This window comes from Coregonus lavaretus (assembly GCF_964263955.1).
Source record: "Coregonus lavaretus genome assembly, chromosome: 8".
NCBI lineage: Eukaryota > Metazoa > Chordata > Actinopteri > Salmoniformes > Salmonidae > Coregonus > Coregonus lavaretus.
This window is the reverse complement of record NC_139995.1, coordinates 29,501,923-29,522,022: the sequence shown is the minus strand read 5'-3', so window position 1 is coordinate 29,522,022 and position 20,100 is coordinate 29,501,923. Positions and strand designations below refer to the sequence as shown.

The following is a 20,100-nucleotide window of genomic DNA, read 5'->3' as shown; positions in this document are numbered from 1 at the left end:
ACCGTGAAGCATGAAGGAGGAGGTGTTATGGTGTGGGGGTGCGTTGCTGGTGACGCTGTCTGTGATTTATTTAGAATTCAAGGCACACTTAACCAGAATGGCTACCACAGCATTCTGCAGCGATACGCCATCCCATCTGGTTTGTGCTTAGTGGGACTATCATTTGTTTTTCAACAAGACAATGACCCAACACACCTCCAGGCTGTGTAAGGGCTATCTTACCAAGAAGGAGAGTGTTGGAGTGCTGCATCAGATGACCTGGCCTCCACAATCCCCTGACCTCAACCCAACTGAGATGGTTTGGGAGTCGGACAGCAGAGTGAAGGAAAAGCAGCCAACAAGTGCTCAGCATATGTGGGAATTCCTTCAAGACTGTTGGAAAAGCATTCCAGGTGAAGCTGGTTGAGAGAATGCCAAGAGTGTGCAAAGCTGTCATCAAGGCAAAGGGTGCCTATTTGAAGAACACTTTTTTGCTTACTACATGATTCCATGTGTTATTTCATAATTTTGATGTCTTCACTATTATTCTACAATATAGAAAATAGTAAAAATAAAGAAAAACCCTTAAATGAGTAGGTGTGTCCAAACTTTTGACTGGTACTGTACATGTAAACAGAGCTGAAAAGTGACTGGTAGTAGGAATATATAAATACTTACAGTAATATAATAATGGTAATATATACATGTAAACAGGAGTAATAGTGACCAGTAGTAGGATAGATACATACTAATGCCAATCAATAGTCAATGGACATCAGCAAAATTGAGTAATAAATCAAATCAATAATCATTTTAGCAGCAGCGAAGGTTGTCTGAGTGGTTAGAGACCTATGGATGGGCATAGAGCCAATGTGGATAGTCTGTGAGAGCAGTAGTTGTTAGCAAAAGAGTACTCTAAGGGAAAATAAATCAAGACGTTGTTTATTGACAGAAAGCTGTCTTATTCCGTTATATCAGTCTATAAATAAAGCAAAAACACAAATGACAGGGCAAGAGGGGGCATTATTTTAATACAGTATTTAGTCATACAATGTAAAACAGCCATGATAAATAATGGTTTTCCCAACATCTGTTTTCATTTCTCCATCTTAGATTGAATAACCATTATGACAAAAAAACAATAGAAGCTGCAAATTAGTATAAGCACAATGCAACTATAAAATTACCTTGAATCTGAGGAGTTATCAGGTGGGCAAAATTGTTCCCTTGAGTAAAAAACACCTGCTAGCTAGTTTACTGAGAGTGAGAGCCACAAATAATAACATAGGGCTCATTTTGTTTCTTTCCTCACTCTCAAACATACTGTGTACACACACAATATTAAAGTACATTTTCCAAGTTCTTATTCAATCAGGTTGTGGAGTGCGCCAGCACGTTTTCCTGTTGCTTTAGGTTAAAACGTTAGTCTGTAAATTTAATTAAACTGTCTTAATACCAAACTAAATGGTCTACGCCTGGGTTGTATACAGGTGTATCATACAAGCCAATGGACACTAAGTGAGTAGAGTAATAATGGAACAGTGGAACATCAAAAGGGATTCAAAAGCCTGATCAACAGGAGGTTAAAGCAGTAACCATAAGACATAGACAGATACTGTACACACACTCAAGAAACCCTTACCTCAATCTTTCTCTCCCTTACAAACACACCATGTTATTTTGCACTTGTTCCTAAGGGTTATCATACTGTACTGTAGTGCTTGAAGGGCAAAGTACTGGGCCGACAGCCAGGAATGGGGTTAAGTGTGTAAGAAGTCAGGAATACAAAGGGTTAACATCCCCACCCTGGGAGGTTGGACAAGGCTGATAAGAACTATAGCACTCTGTAAAAGGTCCAGTTCCAAACTAAACAAGGGTTCTACATGGGATAATGGATAAATCTACCCCAGGGTTTCCCAAACTCGGTCCTGGCCATTTTGGTTTTTGCCCTAGCACTACACAGCTGATTCAAATAACCAACTCATCATCAAGCTTTGATGATTTGAACAAGCTGTGTAATGCTAGGGCAAAAACCAAAACGTGTACCCAAGGGGGCCCCAGGACAGAGTTTGGGAAACCCTGGTCTAGTGCCTGGATTCAGGGATTATAAATGATTGGTCCAACTGTGCAGGGGTAATGCAGAAGGTCCACATTTAGGTGGCTTTGCTGTTGACCCTCTACCTCCTAAATATCCATTACTGACTGTTACTCCTCTCTGCATGAGGTGACAACAATACAAGGATAATGTTTGCTATTGGGACTCATGTCTGCATCGTTTTCACAACCAAATGCAGTGCTCTATGAATGCTGTCTTTAAGTAACAGATATTCTTGTTCAGCAATATTTGCACTTAAAGAGGTGGGTATGTAGACTATTGTTGCCACCTAGGGGAGGTGTTAGGAAAACCTCCTTATAGCACCACCTGCCACCACCAGCCCTGTTCTCATTGCAGTAGCTCTTCCCAGGATATTGGCTTGGAGAAGACCTCTCGCTCCAGCCAGAGGTCATAGTTCATCTGGAAGTCCTCCGGCAGGTCAACACGCTGCCCCAGAACACTCTGCAGGCAGTTGTCCACGGGCAGGAAGTCAGGGTTGCTCTGGTTGTTGTCGTAGCGGCGGCTGTTGAAGCGCTCAATGTTGGCGCGCAGAGCACACTCCTCTGCCTGGAAGTCCCAGGGCCGCGCATCCAGGTCTGCTGTCAAAGAAACATGGAAGCTCATTACTTGGGGTAATGGGGTAACTTGACATACGTAGGGGTGCTTACACTTAGCAGTTCACAGTCATTGTGGGGAAATGTTTCACGGTTACGTCTGTGATAGCAGATATGAGTCTCCCAATCATCATATCATGTCAATCACTGACTGAAAAACTCAACGGGCTCTTTCTGGGTCGATTTTGGTGTCGACAGCAACTCACCGTTACCGTAGGCCCAGTCGTCATTGAGGCGATGGCGGACCTTCTGGTAGATGGCAGACATGGTCTTCATGTTGCTCTTCCTCCACTGGCGGCCCAGGTACTTGGTTTGCACTTTGAGCAGCTTGAGGACGTACAGCTGCATCATGGCCTGTTTGACCTTCAGCGCCCTCTTCAGGATAGGAGCCGACTTGAACACCACCAGCATCTGACAGAGAGAAGTGCGAGGTATGCAATTATGATCTAAAAGAATCCCAGACTGATGTCTGTCCTAGTGAATAAGAGCAACTCTGTATTGTTTTGGGTGGGTGAGTCACTCCCTCACCATGGTTCTGGAGTGCTTCCACTTGGTCAGCTTGTTCAGGATCCTCAAGAGGTTGATACAGGAGAACAGGTTCCTCCAGCAAAACTGGTTGATGTCTCCAGCCTCCTGTAGAACACAGACAAACCGACCAATTGTTACCAACACCTCACCTCCAACCTTTGATTACTGTAACACTTCCATTAGGTACCCTGGTGTTTCCCCCCCTTCTACAACAACATTGCCTAGGTGTTTGTTTGAGTTCAGCAGCTCATATTACAATATGTATTTCAATTATGTGAGGGATGGAGTTTGCAACTTACCAAACTCTCTGCAGTAAGTTCCGGGAGCTCATGCACCACACTGTAAGGAAAGTCCAGCACAGAAATACTGCAGGAGAGAGAATGAGATGATTACTAAAAGGGTCACAGATCTTCCTGATCATCTGGGTCTTGAAATGGCTCAAATTCACCAACGTACCTGTTCTTGGCTGTGATGTAAGACATGATGTTCTGGTTGAAGAACTTGAGAATGAGAGGAATACAGTTGGCAAACACCAGGTGCTGAGCCATGTACTCAAACTGTTGAAAAAAAACCACAAGAAACAGAAGGGTAAGGCAAGGGAAGACCATTCACAAGTTCGAGGTGCTTGTGAGAAATGACCACTCCTATTAAGTGGTTGTCAATACTTGGTAGATGAGGCTAAGTCAGAGTTTGCCTGTGTGTGGTGGTAGTGGTTGAGTGTGGGTTGCCAGTACCTGGTAGACATGGTTGAGTTTGAAGTGTTTGAGAAGCAGCAGCAGGATGGCAGAGATGGCCTTAACAATGATCTCCTTGTGGCGGTTAACATCCACACCAAGCTTCATGCTCTGGATCACTGTTGTCCTGCAGATACAGTATCAAATCAAACCCTTTCAATTGTAACTCAACTGAATACAGCTCCCTTTCAAATCAAACAGCTGACTCACGGCATCTCCTCAGGCAGCACATCTGCCAGGATGTTGATGGAGTCTGTCTTGGCCTTGGAGGTGGGGGCAGCTGCCAGCAGAATCTTCAGCAGGGCAATCTGAGAGGGAGAAGAGTCACAGGTCAATTCTGCCAAGGGTTTAGAAGTCATAGAAATGGACTGGAGACCTATATTCATCAGTATACAAGTGGAGCAGAACACTCACCATGTACTGAGGCAAGCTGGGAAGAATGCCCTGGTATAGCAGCTCAGTGGAGCACATCTCCACATCCTCTTCTCCCTATAAACAAACACAATACATGCAAAATAATACTTTTTAAAATAAACACTTGTTGCCTTTTCTCTAGGACAGTGATATTCCTGCATATATACCAGTGATAGGTCAGCGATATGCATTTGCACTCACCCCTGACAGTGGAGTTTTCTGAAACTCATCCTCCTTGGCAATCTGAATCTCAGCTATAGAGATGTACTTATGCTGAAAGGAAATAGAGAACGGTCATTTATGAGAATTCCCACTACCAGTGGTGCGGTCCCTCTCTAATCACATCTCACTCCACCCATCCCCCAACATTGCCAGAGAGACTGGGGGTTCATAAACCAGGCCATTGATAGGTTGCTAGAGGGCCGGACACCTGACAGCCCTTCTGCCTTCTCAGGTCAGAGCCTCCTCAGTTTCTCTCCAAGTGGACATGTGTAATGGAGTGCGTGGACAGAGTTGGTGTTACTATTGTAACTTGTGTTTGGTGTTTCCAGTTCCAATCTGTCTATTGTTAGTTGTTCATAGTAGTTGTGCTATGTGTTATACAGTCCTTTTCTTACGTCCCTATCACTTTATTGCCCTAGAGTCGATGTCTGTGCAGAAATGAAATTAGCATAATAAATATAAAAATTGTCCATAAAAATCTGTCTGTTTAAGCTATCAATATGTTTTTTTGCATGGGCTGCGTCTCAATCCGCCGATGTCGGCCTTCCGCATCTGCGGTGTAAGGTGGAAGAGCAACAGTGGTGTTTCTATTTTGTAGATGCACCTTTGTCAGCGATTAAAGCTGCGAGTCTTTCTGGGTAAATCTAACAGCTTTCCACACCTGGACTGTGCAACATTCGCCCATAATTATTTTCTAAATTCTCCAAGCTCTGTCAAATTGGTTGTTGATCATTGCTAGACAACCATTTTCAGGTCTTGCCATAGATTTTCAAGTAGATTTAAGTCAAAACTGTAACTCAGCCACTCAGGAACATTCACTATCTTCTTGGAAAGCAATTCAAGTGTAGAGTCGGCCTTGTGTTTTAGGTTATTGTCCTGCTGAAAGGTGAATTCATCTCCCAGTGTCTGGTAGAAAGCAGACAGGATTTTGCCTGTGCTTAGCTCCATTCTGTTTCTTTTTTCCATCTGAAAAACTCCCCAGTCCTTAAAGATTACAAGCATACCCATAACATGATACAGCCACTACTATGCTTGAAAATATGGAGAGTGGTCATTTAGGTTAGTATTGTGGAGTAACTCAAATGTTGTTGATCCATCCTCAGTTTTCTCCTTTCACAGCCATTAAACTCTGTTTTAAAGTCACCTTTGGCCTCATGGTGAAATCCCTGAGCAGTTTCTTCCTCTCCAGCAACTGAGTTAGGAAGGACGCCTGTATCTTTGTAGTGACTGGGTGTATTGATACACCATCCAAAGTGTAATTAATAACTTCACCATGCTCAAAGGGATATTCAATGAGTGTTTCTTTTTTTACCCATCTACCTTCTTTGCGAGGCACTGGAAAACCTCCCTGATCTTTGTAGTTGAATCTGTGTTTGAAATTCACTGCTCGACTGAGGGGCCTTACAGATAATTATATTTGTGGGATACAGAGATGAGGTAGTCATTCAAAAATCATGTTAAACACTATTATTGCACACAGAGTGTCCATGCAACTTGTTATGTGATTTGTTAAGCACATATTTACTTATTTAGGCTTGCCATAACAAAGAGGTTGAATACTTATTGATTCAAGACATTTGTTTTCCTAGACAATTTAGAAAAACATATTGCCACTTTGAAATTATGGGGTATTGTGTGTAGGCCAGTGATAAAAAATCTAAATTTAATAAATTTTAAATTCAGGCTGTGACAACAAAACGTGGAAAAAGTCAAGGGGTCTGAATACTTTCTGAAGGCACTGTATGACCCTACTATGGAAAGCTGAGACTCATGAAATCAATGGTGTTCTCCGCTCCCCACAAGCGTCACGGGACTCGTCTGAAGTCGGTACCGCCAATGTGCCAACTTCTGTCTGTAGAATCCAAACGTTTTGAGCTACAAACTAATATGACCTCACCATCGCAAGTCCAGACTCTCACGAACATGTTGATTTGCTCTACGACGCCCAAAAGCTTCACAAGACTCGTCTAAAGGTAACCCAATACCGGTTTTAAAAAATGAATGTATGGAAGTAGTTTTGTGCAACAAAAAAAAGGAGTTACTTCCTCTTTTAACTGTTTTCTCATGTATGAATATGTTATTCAATGCCTTTCTATGGGTTAAAAGCAGTAAGGCAAAATTCAATGTTATCAAATCATTTTTTTATATATATTTTTTATACCTACAGGGGTCCTAATATTCTAAATCAAATAGCAAAATTATCCTTGGTATGACCATCTTAAAACAATTCCACGTTAGCTTAGTAGGACCCCCCCCAACATACAACCAAATGCTTAGACTTTAGCGGGATAACAATAATATTGCTTGTGCTATCCTATCCGATTACCCATTCATTGTATTGCTATCTGTATATATATATATATATATATATATATTCATATCTCTCTTTCTACAGAACCACATCAATCTCATATATCCTCTGGAAATAAAGTTATCAATTGTGTGTAACACTGTGAGGTTGCCTTATTCTTCGGAATAATAAGGTGTCAGTGAGTCACAGACCAGCCTAACTTGAGAGCAGCTCTCTTTCAGGCACAATGCAGGAATATTAAGCAATATCTAGAAAATCCATGTTTAACAATGCTTGAGACATGTTGAGAACTGCATAATACCTGCTTCAAGGTTCTGATGCTTTCATGGATGGGTCTGGGTAGGCCGACAACTGTATCTGTGTCACTGCAATACAAATACAAAAATAACCACGAAAACTAGGTCAAGGATCCTCGACAAGAAATTACTTTTCAAGATTAATAGAGATTTACTATTCAAGGGATACTTCAGGATTTGGGCAATGCACGCAAAAAGATAAAAATGGTATCCATGAGTTCATCTGACTCTGGGTAAGTAGATAAAGGGCCTCGTTGCCAAAGTCCCAAAGTATCCCATTAAAGCTGCAATATGTAACTTTTTGGGCGACCCAACCAAATTCACATAGGAAAGTGTGTTATAGATCTGTCATTCTCATTGAAAGCAAGTCTAAGAAGCTGTGGATCTGTTCTATGTGCGCTATTTCTATGCTTCCTGTTCTCAAGTTTTGTTTTTGCGTCTTTTACTTTCGGTTTTCTACACCAGCTTCAAACAACCGAAAATACAATAGTTTTGGTTATGGAAAATATATTTCACAGCGGTTTAGATGGTACAATAATTATCTACATTGTACTTGCTTGTTTTGTCACATAATTCACCTAATTTCAGTTTATTAGAATTTTAGCAACCTGGAAATGGTGGAGCGATTTCTGCATAGTGCATCTTTAAATGAAAAAAAGACACCAATTGAACTTACTTTCCAAGCGTATAGCCAATAAATTTGCTTCTACTTGATTCCAGGAAATTTTCGATGTCTTTTTCCCTGTAAAAGCAAACAAAAAATTATAATCATACAATATTAGGCACATTATACAAGACACATAAAACCAAAGAGTATATCTAAAGACACAGCATTAATCTGTAGCAAATGGTCTCCTTGATGTCTCCCTCAGCCCCGCACCATACCTGACTTTGGGGGCCCAGGGCAGCCCCTTGGGGAAGTTCACCCTCTCTGAGGGGGGGTGTGGGATTGGCGGGGGCATGACCTCATCCCGCTCCATGGGAAAAGGCTCCACCTCCATGGAGTTGTCATTGTCATCGTTGTCATCCTCATCTTCACGAGGGTCGTCTGACTTGTAGGGGTCCTTCTCATTGAAAGCATCCAGGTTGTCCTGTTTTGTCAGGGACTGTAATGGAGAGGAAAGGGTTGAGGAGTACTTTTCAAATGAGCCTGACACAATGTTACATTGAGCAGGTGTCAAACAGGGGATTGCCTTCACTTTGTTGCGTTGCATTGAGACTTCATTCAGGCACGGTAGAGGTTACCTTGTGTTCACGGCGTGCCCGTTTCTGCTGCTGTTCGATGAGGTCAGAGGCGGAGGCTGGGGGAGAGGCTGCCCTCATGCTCCTGATGACCCGGATGCTGTCCTCTGGGAGGGGGGGCAAGCGCAGCTCCTCCCGCTTACGCACCTTAATGTTCTGGAGCTGCTCAAACCCCCCGAGGGTGAACTGGGGCAGAGGAGAAGACATGTTGTAAGAGATAGAGATATAGACACTACCGTTCAAAAGTTTGGGGTCACTTAGAAATGTCCTTGTTTTCGAAAGAAAAGCAACTTTTTTGTCCATTAAAATAACATCAAATTGATCCGAAATACAGTGTTGACATTGTTAATGTTGTAAATGGCTATATAAAAAGCCATATCTCAGACTGGCCAATAAAAAGAAAAGATTAAGATGGGCAGTCTGAGATATGGCTTTTTCTTTGCAACTCTGCCTAGAAGGTCAGCATCACGGAGTCGCCTCTTCACTGTTGACGTTGAGACAGGTGCTTTGCGGGTACTATTTAATGAAGCTGCCAGTTGAGGACCTGTTTCTCAAACTAGACACTAATGTATTTGTCCTCTTGCTCAGTTGTGCACCGGGGCCTCCCACTCCTCTTTCTATTATGGTTAGAGACAGTTTGCACTGTTCTGTGAAGGGAGTAGTACACAGCGTTGTACGAGATCTTCAGTTTCTTGGCAATTTCTCGCTTGGAATAGCCTTCATTTCTCAGAACAAGAATAGACTGACGAGTTTCAGAAGAAAGTTATTTGTTTCTGCCCATTTTGAGCCTGTAATTGAACCCACAATTGCTGATGCTCCAGATACTCAATTAGTCTCAAGAAGGCCAGTGTTATTGCTTCTTTAAATCAGCACAACTGTTTTCAGCTGTGCTAACATAATGGCAAAAGGGTTTTCTAATGATCAATTAGCCTTTTAAAATGATAAACTTGGATTAGCAAATACAACATGCCATTGGAACACAGGACTGATGGATGCTGATAATGGGCCTATGTAGATATTCCATTAAAAATCAGCCGTTTCCAGCTACAATAGCCATTTACAACATTAACAATGTCTACACTGTATTTCTGATCAATTTGATATTTTAATGGACAAAAAAATTGCTTTTCTTTCGAAAACAAGGACATTTCTAAGTGACCCCAAACTTTTGAACGGTAGTGTATATGCAAGCCAAAAGTACCTGGCTAACACAATAGCCAAAATCACCAGTATGCTCTTCCACAGCAGCAGAAGAACCTTCTTCATGGGGAAGTGGGGTGCGTGGCCACTGCAGAACTTGGTCACCATGCCAAAGAGCATGACAGAGATGGGCTCGTTGTTGTACAGAGGAGAGCCTGGGAGAGAGAGAGGGGAAAGAACAAAGACTAGTTATAACAGACAGCCCAAAATTACTCCTCGACAAAACCCTTCTAATAGAAACACACACTCTTACCCAGCTCTGTTCTAAAGGTCTCCCTGGTGGCCCTCCACTCAGGTGAGTCGGCTGGGTCCTCCTGCTGGATGGTCTCCACCATCAGATACATGATGTTGAGCAGCACCCTGAGGAACACTAGCATCAGAGGAGGACTCTAATACACTGGTGTTTAACTATATAGAGCTACAGGAAAGTCAGTGTGTAATCTTACCTGAGGTCTGTGCTGTCAGCCAAGGAGATTGCTGGCTTTCTGACTGCACTGCTACAGGCAGCACTGTTACTGAGAGAGAGAGAAGAAGCGGAGGAGAGAGAGGCTAGTTGAGAAGAGGAGTGAAAGAATCAGCTACCTGATTTTTACCACATTTTGTATAGCAAAGAAACTCTTCCCAAAAACAATGACATCTCACTGATTTGTAGTTCCAACTTACTCAACCTCCATGTTGAGCAGTTCCACCAGGGCAGTGAAGGTGCCAACATCCAGCAGCAGGAAGATGTTGTACCTAATCCAGTGCTGCACTTCTGCCTCAGAGCTGCACTCTGCAAATGTCCCTGTAGAGCCACAGGTAGGAAATCTGACTTAAGTGCTGAAACATTGTTTGCTGGCTGCCTCACTATATAAATATTTTGCAACAGCTGCCTCTTCACAGGCTTCCTTAGTGAACTTATGCTGCTAAACCATTGAGAGCTGATGACCTACCCTGAGCCATGTAGAGAATGGCCCTGGCCACCTTTAGCCTCTTCTCCCTGGCGATCACCTCCAGGCCGTCCAGGAGACGCATAGCGTGAGCTCTGTGTTGAGCCACATCCAGCTCGGTCCATTTCTTATCAGACACTGAGACAGGGCAGGAACAAAACACACTCAGAGGTACTATATAACCACGCTGGCGGAAGACAATGCATTCAAGTCAATAAGATACGAACCATGAGTTCGGAATTCTTCCTCAAAGCATTTTCTGTTGAGAATAAATTCTGGTCCTTCAGTGTAACTGTATAGCTCTGGAGAAGATACGTAGGCAAAGTTTGTACAAATTCACAAGAGAACATGTCATAGAGGTCACTATTTAAAAAATAATAAAGGAGAGTGTCCAGAAATACCTCACCTGACAGTTCAGCAGACCACTTGTCTGTATCTGCATACTCAAACTCAAGGTCTGGAGACTCGGAGAAGCCCTGTGTTGGAGCACAGACAAAAATACACTACTGTACTGTATTGCTATTTCGGACCACAGAGAAGAGCCGAAAAATTTGGGCACATTCCAATGTCCGTAGTCTTTTTAATTTGGGGAAATATTGTTTTAAATTTGCAGCCAGATGGGGCAAGCCCATTGCATTTGGACTTGACAGTATTCAATATAGTGAACTCATAGTATATTGTAGGATCAAGGGTGTTTGAAATGTCAAGAGATGCCATTAGCTAGCTAGTTTTATAGACATACACAACTGTGGGAAGCATTTGAGTCAACATGGGCAAGCATCCCTGTGGAACGCTTTCGACACCTTGTGGAGTCCATAGCCCGACAAATTGAGGCTGTTCTGAGGTCAAAACGGGGGGATATTAGGGATCCGAAGTGCCCTGTACGAGAAAGACAAATATTTTGTACACTCAGTGTATATCTACTATTGTAGCAAGTTCTGAATAGCAGAAGGTTTGAACTATATTTAAACAGAAACTGGATAGATATAGCAAGCTAGTTAGCTCGCGTTCATAGTTACTGTAGCTACCTAGCTAGCTAACAAAACAGGTAGCGTTGGACAAGTGGCAGTTTCGTGTTCAGGGTTAACAATTCTGAAAGCGAGCCACAAATCTTGCACAACTAACTATTCGCCATCAGAACAGTTGTAATGGGTGAAAACGGACTGGGGGATCAATAATTAAATTCCTAGCTAGCTAGTAACAGCATGTATCGACTAGCGTTAGCTAGTTGCTAGCTACCGTTAGGCTTGTTGACAGCACAAAATATGAATTTATGATACAGAACGTAATACAATAAACCAGTATTTTTTCCCCTTACCTCCGAGTCTTTTCTTTGATTACGGACAAATTCACCCCTACTTTTGTTGGGTAACATAGCCCTCTGTTTATTGTTAACAATCAATCCACCACCATTACCACCAACGTCCATCTTTGATTGACCAACAAAGTTTTCCTTCTTCTTCGTGTGGCTTTCCGGCAGACTAGACACAGGCTTTCTTCTTCTTCGTGTGAATTTCCGGCCGAGTAGACGCTGTGTTGCGTATTTTTGCCTTTTGCAGGTTGGAACCCCTTCTCTCAAAACTCCATGTAGATCTTCTGCACTAAAATCTCTCACACACCAATATTTTTCTGCTGCTGCAACTACCACATCAATTTCTGCTCCACCAGTGCAGTGCAGTTGATCACCATGGCTATAAACACAATAAATCCAACCTTAATAAAAACTAATCTTCTCTGGATCTTTCTCTTCAGGCCTACTCACTGGGGGGCTCCCAGTCGAATCCCTCATCCTTGGGCTATCCTCTACTCTCCTTACTGCCTCAGCGTATGAAACGTTCTTCCCCACTCAAACTCTGGCAATCTCAATTTGTCTCTCTCATACAGGGCACTTCGGATCCCAAGTTGTATGGGCACCCCCACAGTTTACACACAGTGATTTCTCAACCCTGACTTCACACTAGAGGTCTTCACGGGTCAACCCAAACCCGAATACCCGAGACCCAAAAATTCCAACTTTTTCCTCGGGTCCGGGTCGGGTCCTGTTTGATTGTCATCAGGTCTGTGTCTATGTAACTAGATGATAGACCTAAGTGGACACAAATGGACCCAACCACAGCTCTGCATAGCCTATAGCATATTTATTTTATGCTAATACAGGTGCATTTATTGACTTATAGAAGACCTAACCAACATATAAAGACCTATTCGTTAACCAGAAGAGCAACTTGGCTGATAAACATACTTTTTTTGTCACTTGGGTCCAATCGGGTCTTGTCTAGACCCGGACCAGTTAGGGTACAGTTTAGGCCTAGGTCTGGTTGTCGTCGGGTCCATTCGGGTTTGGGTCTGAATGTTTTCTGGTCCGTTCGAGTCTGGGACCCCGTTAAAAAATATATATATTGGGTCCGGGTCCAATTTTTTTGACCTGAGAAGATCTCTACTTCACACTCCCTCTGACTATGCACTCCTGCACACTTTCCACATTGTGGGATCTCCCTTCTACATGCTGCTGCCACATGTCCGAATCCTTGGCACTTGAAGCACCATAGCGGGTTCAGAACAAACACCCTCACCGAACAGCTAATATACCCTTATCAGGTAGAAACTCCACATCAAAGCTCAGCAAGACAGACAGGGTATTCTCCGTCTCACTATTTCCACCGGGTCTGCGTCTCACCAAACAGCGGGTGTCACAGACATCAGGAATATTATTTCTCATCTTATCCACCTCTACACTCAATGCCACCCCCACTGATCACTCCTTTGAGCGGTGCCCTGCTCCGGAGAGCAAAGAACGACACAGGTTGAGCCCTGAGACGCATGAGGCGGAACACCCGCTGCCTCTGGGCGGAGGATGCAAAAAACATTTATACAAAAAAAATCCACTTCCCAGTTTGTCCTTTACCCAGTTTGAAACAATGTATGGGTCGGCCAAAAAGCAGGAACCCACTTCACTCCTACCGGTCCAAAATCATCTCTGGTAGGCTTCTCAGGGCAAATGTTGGAAGTATCTACCACCTGTCGCCGCAGGTAGGCTACTTCACCTTGGTCAAGCTCACTTCCAAACTACATCCAACTGGGAACAGACGTCAATTCAACGTCTATTCCACATTGGTTCAATGTAAATTCATTGAAATTTCATGGATACAACGTTGATTCAAAGTAGTAAGTAGTTGCAACCAGTGTGTGCCCAGTGGGATGCCACTCCCTCCATGGTCACCTGTGACAGGAGACAGGAACTCATACTCACTAGCTGTTTTGTACTCTTTAACACCATTAGGTATTTATTCGGTAGACAGGTTTGAGCCTGGCGCCTTTCTTCCCATTCGTCTGCCTCTGCGTCATGACTCGCACTCTCATTCACACCCTCAGCAACCTCTTCCCTGACGCAGACTTTCTTGCGTATTGCTGCCTTTTACTGGTCGGAATGTGAATTGCACTTTTGTCACAAAAAAATTGAAAAGGAGAAGGGGAAAAAAGATATTGCGCCACCATCTAACCCTACACATCACAGGAGGCTGCTGAGTGGAGGATGGCTCATAATAATGGCTGGAATGGAGTGAATGGAATGGTATCCATGTTCCATACCATTTCAGTAATTCCGTTCCAGCCATTACTAAGAGCTCGTCCTCCCCAATGAAGGTACCACCAGCTGCCTATGCTACACATATACAGTACACCACTATACCCCCCCCCCCCCCCCCCCCCCCCAAAAAAAAACACGCCAATCGCACTACTTTGGCCAAAACAAATCCTACTCCAGGCCTGGAAGGATGGAAACCCTTCTCTCAAAACCCCCTGTAGATCTTATGCACTAACATCTCTTACACCCAATCAGTGCAGTACAGTTGATAACCATAGCAATAAACTCAAGAAATCCTACCTTACTAAAACTCATCCTCTCTGGATCTCTCTCTTCATGCCTACTCACTGAGGAGCTCCCAGTCTAATGGCCTTGGAGGGTCAGTGTTTCTCCCTTTCCTCTCTTAACCTGTGAGTCTGTCACTTCACTTGATTCAGGTGTTTATTAGCTATCAGTTCCATTATTTCCTGTGGTGTTCATGGTCTCTGAAGTTGTGGCCTTTATTTTCTGTCTTGCTGTAGCATAAACACTACAAATGGAGAGCAGACTGTGACTCAAAGCGAACCAACTGGGTTTGCATCCAGAAGCTTACTCCAAGGCCATTGAGGACATCAACAGTGACTTGACCTACTCCCAGCCTCCCGTCTACAGAGTGCATCTTGGATGGTGGTGGAAATTGTCATCAGTGATTCTCAGCGTTGGAGCCAACCCTGCAGACTCCCCTGAGGGAGAGGGATCCACCAGCATGGATGGCACTTGTCGACCTGATGATGTGGGTGGCGATATCTGTGCTGCAGGACCTTGTTGGTACTCCAACCTGGACTCAGGGGTAGACGTAACATAGTAAATGTAAATCCGGGACACCCAATTAGTATATGTTAAGTTTCGTATGGTATGTATTCATTTTGTGGATGTCCATCATCCATTTTGTATGATATGTTACAAATTCAAATTTTTATGATATGTTACGAATTGCAATTCATACAATATGTTACGAATTTGAAAAATGAATGATATGATATTGTGGCTAACGTTAGCTAGGTGGCTAATGCTAATGTTAGCCACCTAGTTAACATTAGCTAGGCTAGGGTTAAGGTTATGAGTTAGGTTAAAGGATTAAGGTTAGCTAACATGCAAAGTAGCTAAAAAGTAGTAAGTAGTTTCAGAGTTGCTAATGAGCTAAAATGCTAAAGTTGTCCGTGATAACATTCGAACATGCAACCTTTGGGTTGCTAGATGTTTGCGTTATATGCCCACCCCGACCAATCACCCTACTTTAGTTTTTGCCCACTTATTTAAGTGTCCCGGATTCTGTCTATGTAACCATACCAAACTTAACATATCATACTAATTTAAGTGTCCCGGATTTACGTTTACTATGTGATGTCTAGTCTATGAGACCAGGACTGGGTTTCCCAAAAGCATCGTAGCACCAAGATCGTCTTAATTGATATAAGATGATCTTGATGCTACAATGCTTTTGGGAACCCAACCCAGGCTGGGTACTCTGCACATCACAGATGCTGCAGGTTCTCTACTCCAGGCCTGTGGGGTCAGGAATGTGCGCTCCATACTTAATGAACTGCTGAGTGTGGCTGGTGGCCCCACTGCCCTGACTGCTGGATATGGTGAGGCTTCTGGGACTGTCATGACAGCTGTCACTCTAAGTGTCTGTCAGCTTGGAGTAAACTGCAGCCTCGTATGCACTTGGCAGATCATTGACACCAGATGAGAAACCAAGCCTCCAAACAAGTGAGTCAACGAATCACATTTACACTCTCTCCAAAGAATATATGGATTTGGAGGTGAATAGTTAAGACTGCTTCCTATCCTTCAGGTGATCGTAAATCGCCCAAGAAGGGAGGTTTCCTCTGCCGTGTTTGGAGGGCAGTGAAGCGAGTTAACCTATGGCTGCTGTAGACATGCCAGGAGCTAGGACTAAAATACATAGTCATTGTTGGCCCAGTCTTAAAATGTTTGAAACAGCCAAATGAAATATTTTTCATACTTGAATCTATATTTTGTAGTTTAAAGCATTGTTTACATGAATACATTGTTTATTCATTCCATTTACTATGTTTTTCACATTTTCTAAGAATGTGTTAGAAAATATTATGTTAAGTACGTGGAAAACCCCCATACAGTTAGTTACAGAATTGGGACTTAACATCACACTTGGTAAAGAATGACTTGTTGAAAATTTTTGCACTAGCAGTTTTTAATTCAAACACAGAAAAGTTTAAAGGGATCGGTATACATCAACCAACAGAAAGCAGAAACAGAAATAGCAGCATAAGAGAGCAGTCACATTAAAGTAAATCAATTTGAATTGTGACTCAGCCAGACTACACCAGATAATACAACAGATAATACACAGAAAAATAATACATAGTACTGTATAATCTTTAACATTATGATTTCATTCGCAAAGCTCAAATAAAAATCCTTAGGTAAAAATATAGTTTTGTCGAAACCAGAGATGCATAAGCGATTCTCGCATCATGTACATCACAGTGATCCTTGCTTTAAATAATAATGGGTCGAAATTTCAGCTCCTCACGCATCACTTGGTTTTGAACATGGTGGTCAGCAAGTGAAACTTGTCACTTGGTATATGGTATTTTCTGGATGAAATTATTCAAAATGGTTACAAATCAATCACATAAGCATAATAAATATATGTCACAAGAGTTCTTCACTATTTATGTCAGTTGAAGTGAAATTGCAGAGCACTGTTGCATACAACAGCCAAATGACCCTGGACTTGAGAGCTGGTTTGATAAGACCTCTCTACTGTTAGACAATGTTTCATAAACTGACTATATTTGTCAGTTATTATGACATCCAGCTAGTCCTTATCGTTATGACAGTATGAATGAATAAAAAAATATGGAAGATTAATTTAACTAAAACTGAATTTGATATCAGAGGCATTGTAATCAACGCAGTGCATGTAAAGGCATTCTGGAAGATTGAGTCATTTTACTTTATGGCATGCTTTTGGTAGTGCTATACAGACAATACCCAAGGGAAGAAATGGAAAGATTTACTGTACTTTCGAAAACAATGGTAAGTACAATACAAGTGAATTCAAACTACTTTGTTAGCTTACAATGGAAGTACCTTTAAAATGCTGACACATCAAGCAGTTTTGGTACCCCCCCCCCCAAATCTTTATAAGAGACCACTAGATTTATGCACAGCGATTATATTGCAGAATCAGACCACTGTTGGACAGCTTCCAAAGAGGAAGAGAGCAGACAGACATAATCCTACAAGTGATGAATATGTACAGTAGCAGATGAGTCACAAGGCACTGTCACTTGACCAGTAACCAAAGTTAAGACGCCAATACCCCGCCAACAATGTTCTTCTCACGCATATGTCCTTGCTTGTAATGCCCAACAGCTTTAAGTAGTGCAAAGATGAAAGCGCTTTATCTCACAGTTGCATCAGCTAACATATATACAAATAAAACAGTATCTGTTTCACGCAGCTAAAATGGAAGGACAGAGAAAGGACTGAAAACCATCGCAAAAACTAAATTGTACTTAGAGATGTGGTCTGTACTCAACTGACTCGGTGTCCCATATTAACAGACCAGGGTGGCAGTGCATGTCCTTTTAAATGCACAGGTAATACATACAGATTATTTACCCTCTGTAATACTACCGGCAGCTGGAACTAAAAAACAACATAAAATATGCAGTTTGCAGTCTGATGATCATCATTACTCAACTGAAAAACAACTCTCCCTTATGGAGAGTTGGTTGGCTGTGTAAGTTTCCTCTTTCTGCTCAAAACTGACAATAGTGACCTATGTGATGGTGACATGAAAACAGGCAGGTATGGATGCAGAGAACAGAGAAGGACAACATGGTGATCAGGAACGTTAAGAGAAAACAGGATTCACAACACAAAAAATGATACTAGTACTACTAGTAACAATACTTAAACTATCAGCCAACTACAATATTTCAAAAATAATTTCAATAATCATATTTCCACATTATTAGGACCAGAGATTGAGAAATGGCAACTCCACTATTGTCATTTGAGTCTGATAAGACTCCTCTAATACATTTCAGTGTTATTACCCTATTACCATGTGAGACTCAATCAAAACCAGTGCCACATTAGATAATCACTCTTCTGGTTACACATACCTTTCTGTATCTACATGTTGGTGAAGATAACTGCATTTCTGTACTGTACATGCATACATGTACTATACAGAAAAAACAATACATGGTCTGTCTGTATGTTTGCCTTAGGAGGTTTAGTCAATACAGTCAGTACAAGTAATCATCTTTTCAATTCAATCAAATGTCAGCTCTGTTTCAGAGGGAGAGAGATAGAGCAGTAAAATTACCAGCTGGTAGTAAACATCTATGTGGGTATAGTAAACATCTATGTGGGTATAGTAAACCTCTATGTTGGTATCATGTTTCCAGCAGGAAACGTGACAATGTGTTTAAAGGCCCAGTGCAGTCAAACACGTAAATGAGTCAATAGACCAATAAGAAAGAGTTCCAAACCTTTCTGACAATAACAGCTAGTTTTCAGTTTTCCCCTCACTCAGACCACTCCCAGACAGTCCTAGCTAAATTCTTGCTTGAGAAATTGCTCTTTACTAAGAAGCTATTTTTGTTTCTTTTTGACCATTTTAATTTAAAACAATCACAGTAAGGTATTTAATTGTTACCCAGAAATGATTAGATATTGAGATACAAACGGCTGCATTGGACTTTTAAATGGGACATTTTGTGGTTGAGACTTTCTATTGTAGAGGCCCATTTCTCCCTGTTCCCTTGGCTGGAATGTAATTATTTGAGAAGAGTGTAGCGACATCAATGCAGAAAACAAATATAAATCTCAATCAAAACTATCCCCCTTCCCTACACAATCATTTGGCACAATAATATAAACATAAATCAAACTACTAATAAACCATCAGAAAAATGTATATTCTAGTGGGGAGTGGGTATGAAATCAGACTTGTGTGGAAAAAAATACATCTCTAGCAGAGAGCCGAGTTTAAGTGCTGTACTTTCAATTGGTCATTCATGGCCAGTGGGATCCAGCATGTTGGTTTCTTAGAGGAGGTGTATATTTACAGAACTGATGGTGAAACTAAACACACAAAACAGCAAGTGAAACAGGGTAACACTTACTGAAGAAGATGACGGAATAGAGCTTGATTTGAAAACAAAAACAGTGTGTCTGGTGAAGTGTCTTTAAAAAAACAAAATATAGATTTCATTATCTTCTGGTCATCCAGGCCTTATCCAAGTCAAGGAGTGCAGAGTTGTGGTCCATTCATGCAAGCTAATACCTGTGAATCCCAAAAATTAACATAAACCTAGCAGTCAAATGTTTGTACTGAATGTCATACGAACCTTTACTTAGCTCGATTGGACCAATGAGAACATGTATGTTGTGGCTGTGGGGATGCATTGCAGATAAATCTGACATAAATCTGACATTTGGGTGTCATTTAAAGGGATCTTAGGGGGATGTAGTTGTACCTGTAGTAGTTGGGTTTGAATGGGCCATTCTTGTTGAGGCCCAGATACTTGGCCTGCTCATCTGAAATCTCTGTCAGGTGGGCGTCAAAGGTGGGCAGATGCAGGCTGGCAACATACTCATCTGAGACAATCCCAACACACATACAATTATAGAAGTGATAAACAATTTATTTTATTTTATTGTATTCAACGTAGCGATTTGTGTCAACGTAACAGAATGCCTCATTCATGTCACCAGAGGGCATAAGTAGGGCCTCAGAAACTAGTGAAAGTGGTTTGAACAGCTTGTCCAAAACAAGCACTTGTGATACAGTATCATTATGTCCACACTCACAGAGAGAGTGATTAAACAGTTAGAGCAGGAATTACTGTGGGTTGTGTAGCTAGCTAGACCATAACATAATAATTATAACAACTACCACTAC

The 20,100-nt window shown here is 42.0% G+C and overlaps 2 protein-coding genes across 4 annotated transcripts in view; both read right to left on the bottom strand.

Moving 5' to 3' along the window:
* Positions 1-982: 982 nt before the first annotated feature.
* Positions 983-12,025, bottom strand: strip1 (striatin interacting protein 1; the record flags this gene model as incomplete). 3 transcript variants are annotated; one of them, XM_084167375.1, is made up of 21 exons in its annotated part: positions 983-2,670; positions 2,895-3,099; positions 3,217-3,321; positions 3,516-3,582; positions 3,673-3,773; positions 3,951-4,077; positions 4,161-4,258; positions 4,365-4,439; positions 4,566-4,637; positions 7,199-7,262; positions 7,870-7,935; positions 8,079-8,299; positions 8,439-8,621; positions 9,663-9,790; positions 9,889-9,995; positions 10,082-10,150; positions 10,299-10,419; positions 10,568-10,702; positions 10,792-10,866; positions 10,971-11,040; positions 11,883-12,025. In XM_084167375.1, 21 exons carry the CDS (start codon positions 11,991-11,993, stop codon positions 2,423-2,425), a joined length of 2,448 nt encoding a protein of 815 aa, XP_084023501.1. In that variant the 3' UTR covers positions 983-2,422. The 3 variants fall into 3 exon arrangements, with proteins under 3 accessions (XP_084023501.1, XP_084023502.1, XP_084023500.1); XM_084167376.1 differs by having other exon boundaries at positions 10,082-10,144; positions 11,883-11,995; XM_084167374.1 differs by having other exon boundaries at positions 983-2,673; positions 11,883-11,993.
* Positions 12,026-19,252: 7,227 nt separating this feature from the next.
* The window catches only part of LOC311133751 (S-adenosylhomocysteine hydrolase-like protein 1), a 52,244-nt gene continuing 51,396 nt past the window's right edge, over positions 19,253-20,100 (bottom strand). The window contains exons 16-17 of the mRNA XM_084167303.1: positions 19,676-19,796; positions 19,253-19,482 (exon numbers count right to left, since the gene is read on the bottom strand). Coding sequence (XP_084023429.1) covers positions 19,476-19,482; positions 19,676-19,796 — 128 coding nt within the window. The 3' untranslated portion in view covers positions 19,253-19,475. The remainder of the gene's footprint in view (positions 19,483-19,675; positions 19,797-20,100) is intronic.